Source organism: Chlorella variabilis (assembly GCF_000147415.1).
Source record: "Chlorella variabilis unplaced genomic scaffold CHLNCscaffold_30, whole genome shotgun sequence".
Taxonomy (NCBI): Eukaryota; Viridiplantae; Chlorophyta; class Trebouxiophyceae; order Chlorellales; family Chlorellaceae; genus Chlorella; species Chlorella variabilis.
Genome location: NW_005435058.1, coordinates 10,166 through 14,140, shown reverse-complemented (window position 1 = coordinate 14,140; position 3,975 = coordinate 10,166). Strand labels below are relative to the sequence as shown.

The 3,975-nt window shown below is 68.1% G+C and overlaps 1 protein-coding gene across 1 annotated transcript in view; it reads left to right on the top strand.

Moving 5' to 3' along the window:
* Nucleotides 1–488: 488 nt before the first annotated feature.
* Nucleotides 489–3,975, top strand: part of CHLNCDRAFT_55126 (hypothetical protein) — a gene marked incomplete at both ends in the record, with an annotated part of 7,137 nt that continues 3,650 nt past the window's right edge. The window contains 8 exons of the mRNA XM_005843452.1: nt 489–887; nt 1,326–1,404; nt 1,909–2,026; nt 2,275–2,321; nt 2,582–2,645; nt 2,800–2,912; nt 3,188–3,282; nt 3,458–3,721. Coding sequence (XP_005843514.1) covers nt 489–887; nt 1,326–1,404; nt 1,909–2,026; nt 2,275–2,321; nt 2,582–2,645; nt 2,800–2,912; nt 3,188–3,282; nt 3,458–3,721 — 1,179 coding nt within the window. The remainder of the gene's footprint in view (nt 888–1,325; nt 1,405–1,908; nt 2,027–2,274; nt 2,322–2,581; nt 2,646–2,799; nt 2,913–3,187; nt 3,283–3,457; nt 3,722–3,975) is intronic.

Here is a 3,975-nt window from a genome sequence, read left to right as displayed (position 1 = left end):
ATGCTCCCGTACCGTTGCGTTTCTCCCCAATGCGCCATGCCACTTTGCCAGTCATACACACGTTTCGATGCGTGCCCTGTCAGCTGCTTGCGTTGCATGTCGCCTTGCTCCACCCCTGTTTTATTGCTTTCTCTGCTTTCGCCCGGTTCCCGTCCCGTTTCGGCGGGGAGTCTATGTTGCAAGCTAGTTCTTGCTTTACCAGACTTTAAGCCCACACAAGCAAGCATGTGCGCCGCGAATGCTGCCGTCCCGCCGGCAGTGCTGAAGCACTACATCTTGAGAGATCACCCAACAGAGCGCAGCGCAGCCCTTTTTCCCCCGTCGTTTTGTTCTTCTCCGGAAGATCGTCCGACTTGAGACCATGCACTCGTGCGATCGACGATAGAGTTGCCCTCAAGCAGCAAATGGGCCGTCATCGCGGCCTCATGCCCTGCCATACATACCAGAGGCGTCCGAGGCAGTAGTGCAATCCAGCGCAGTCGAGCGGGATGGAGGCCGGCGCCCCCGACGCCGCCCGCCGCCGCTTCAAGACGCAGCGCGGCAGCAAGCCGGGCCGCGGCGTGTGGATTGCGGCCATGGCGCTGGTGCTTGCTGCCGCGCACGTGCTGAAGTCTTCGGGCGCTGGCTGGTCTGGCGTGGTGGGCTCAGCCGCCCAGCAGGTGCACCTCGCCGCCGCCTCGCTGGTCGGCCACGCGGCGGCCAGTGGCGGCAGCATTGCCGGCGGTGCCGGCGGCGAGGGCGGCGGCGCCGGCGGCAAGGGCGATGGCGGCGGCGGCGAGGGTGGCGGCGACCCCGAGCTGCCGTGCCGGGAGAGCGGCTACTGCAGCGTGGGCAAGCTGCAGGCGTATGTGGGGGAGGTGGACAGCACGGAGGGCTTCAAGGCCATGGTGAGATGGAGGGGAGCGGTTGTTGTTGTTGTTGGTGGTGGTGGTGGTGGTGTTGGGGGGGAGCGCGGAACGTGGCAGGTAGCCTGCCGCCGACAGCCCAGCGCCGCTCCCTGGCAGGCCTGTGTGCCCGGTGCCCCTCCCCCGCCTGCCGCACGGACCCCTGCCTGCCGCCTGCCTGCCTGCCTGCCACACCCTGCACCCAGCTGTGTTCCCGCGCCTCCTGCGCGCCTGAGAGCCAGCCGCTGCAGCGGAAGATGCTTGGCGCCCGCCTGCCTGCCGTGATCGCTGGAACCCGCTCATGCACGCTCGTGATCGCCTCCTGTGCCCTGTCGCCACCTCCCCCGCAGCTCAGGGCCAGCTGCTCCAGGAAGGAGTGCCGTGCCTGCCTGCCTGATGCCCTGCCTGCTGCCGCTGCTGCCGTGCACCCCTGCTGCGCAGCTGAACGCCAGCTGCTACAAGAAGGAGTGCATCATGCTGACCATCGGCACGAGCGCGCACCTGCTGGGCGTGAACTTTGGTGAGGCAGCTGCCGCTTATCTATGTGCCGCTTGAGGGGAGCTGGCGCTTGAGGGGAGCTGCCGCTCGCTCCTGCTGCCGCCCGCTGCGGCCGCTTGCTGCTGGTGCCGCCCGCTGCTGCCGCTTGCTGCTGGTGCCGCCCGCTGCTGCCGCTTGCTGCTGGTGCCGCCCGCTGCTGCCGCTTGCTGCTGGTGCCGCCCGCTGCTGCTGCTGCTTTTGCTGCCACCGTTGCTGCTGTTGCTGCTGCTGCTGCTGCTCCCTGATGCCCGATGCCCGCCGGGGTGCGCCCCCCTGTTGGTCTGAGCTACCGCCTTTGGCGGCCAGACCCTGTGCCGCTGTCCGCTGCCCCCATTGCCGCCGCTCGCCCTCGCCGCCGGCCTCGCCCCTCGGCCCGCCCTGTCCCGCCCGTGCGTGCCCGCCCCGCGCAGGGGCAGCGAAGGGACGCCCCCTGCTCCATGCCCGAGGCAATTTGCCGCTGCCCTTCCGCCTCCTTCTCAACCTGCAGTTGCTGGCGCCTGGAAGCTGGGCCTTGCCAATGTGATGCTGTACGCTCGCAGCAACGAGTCGTGCGCCGTGCTGGCGGCCGCGGGATACCACAACATCACCTGTGTGTGGTCTGAGCGGTGAGCCTAGCTCTGCCACCGCCTGCCCCGGGCATGCGTGGTAGGAGGGGCCGCCGGCACCTGGTGCACTCACCCTCGTCTCTACAGGGGATCGGAGTGCGGGGCACCGGCAGGGGAGGCCCGCCTGTGGTTCCTGCGGTACCGGCAGATCCCGCCTGGTGGGGCCTCCCGTCCTGGAGAGGCGTGGTTTGCGAGGTGCGCTGCGCCAGTGCTGCTCACCGGGCCGCCCCCCGGCGCACCCCCCGCAGGCCCTGGTTCCGCACCCAGGGCGAGGGCTGGAGCATCGGCGAGCCACGTAAGCCTTCCAGCGCCGCCGGCCCCGCCTCGATGCCTCCTGGCGGGGGCATGCATTCAGAACGCGCTTCCAGCCTGAACACCCACACCCGCCTGTCCCCCTGGGCTGGCTGATGCGGCATGCGCTCTCCCCCTCAGCCTCCTTTGACACTTGCATCACTCTGTCTGTTGGTGTGGGCCCGCCCATGCACCCCCAACCCCCACCCTGCACCACCACTCCCCACACTCCCCGCTCCTTCGCCCATCATTCACACTATGCAGTCGACATGTGGGCTGTGCGCTACATCCTCATGGCCCGGGCCGTCTGGCACGGCTACAACGTGTGGTGAGTGGGCTGGCCGCCTGCCCGGCCCGCAGGACGGCTGCTTGCTCCCCGTCGGCGCCGGCGCTCTGCATCGGTGCATCCCTGGCTGGCAGACACGTGACCTTGACCTCCGGCGCTGGCGCCTGCGGGCACGTGTGGCCCCGCCCTGCTGAAGGCTGCTGGACAGCGACAGCTACCTGTACCAGGATCCGTACAAGTATCTGACGGTACCGCCCCTCAGCAACATCACCTGGATGTCGCTGCAAGACGGCGGCGCCACCGTCAACGGTGGGTGCACTGCTTTCCTGCTGGCACCTGGCCCTTGTGTCCGGCAGAGGCCACTGGCTGGCGGGCGGGGAGCATGGCGCATCGGGCCCGCCAGCCCGAACCTGCACTTGCCCTTCCCAGCGCCGTGTTGCATGCACCTGTTGCCTCTCCAGCCCAGCTGCCTGTCTGGCTGTGCAGGCGCTGCAATTTGTGCATGCCTGTGGCGTGATCGCTGCATCTTCCCTGCAAGCCCACGCGCTGCGTCGTGCTGTGCTGTGCCCCACTGCCTCCTGCAGGCGGCGCCTCCTACATCCACAACGCCGCCCCTGGTGGTCCCGCCGCCTGGACGATCGCCGCCGTGGCCGAGCGCCTGATCCGCGTGAATGAGCAGGTGGGGGCGGTGGCTGCGTGGCGGTGGAATGTGATGTTGTGCGCCGTTTGGTGGCTCTGTCGCCACGGCTGGCATGCATGCGCCGCGGGCCGCCCCCGAATCTGCACATCGCCCCGCTGCCAACGTGCTTGCATTTCTTGCTTCCCTCGCCTGTGTGGTGGCATGGGCCTCGCAGTGGGAGGCACTGGTGGAGCTCAACAAGCTGCCCGACAAGCACAACCTGGGGCACAACATGATGGACCAGGCGCGCGGGGAGCTGCCAGCAGGGACGGCGGCGGACATGCAGGGAGCTGCTTGCAGGGACAGGGGACGGGCACAACGGCAGCTTGCAGCCCTGCTCGACGCCTTCCCTCTCCCGCTCCAGCCATATGCCCCCCCCCCCGCCACAAAAGGCTCGGCGGAGAAGCCCTCAGGTGGAACTCTTGCAGGTGCCCACCACGTCATCTGCCAGCTTGGTGTTGACGGTATTGGTCACCTTGGTGGACTTGCTGACGAGTGCTGAGCCGATCTTGCTGGTCACCTGCGCAGCGGGCACCACGCAGTAGGGAGTCAGAGCGGGGGACGAGCACAATCAGTGGTGCAGAGATGGACACTATTGGAGGCATTTGACCTCACCTTGCCGGGCACGGCGCCGGCGGGGGATCCTGCAATGATCCACTGCCCCGTGATGCTGGTGTATGAGATGGTGGTGGA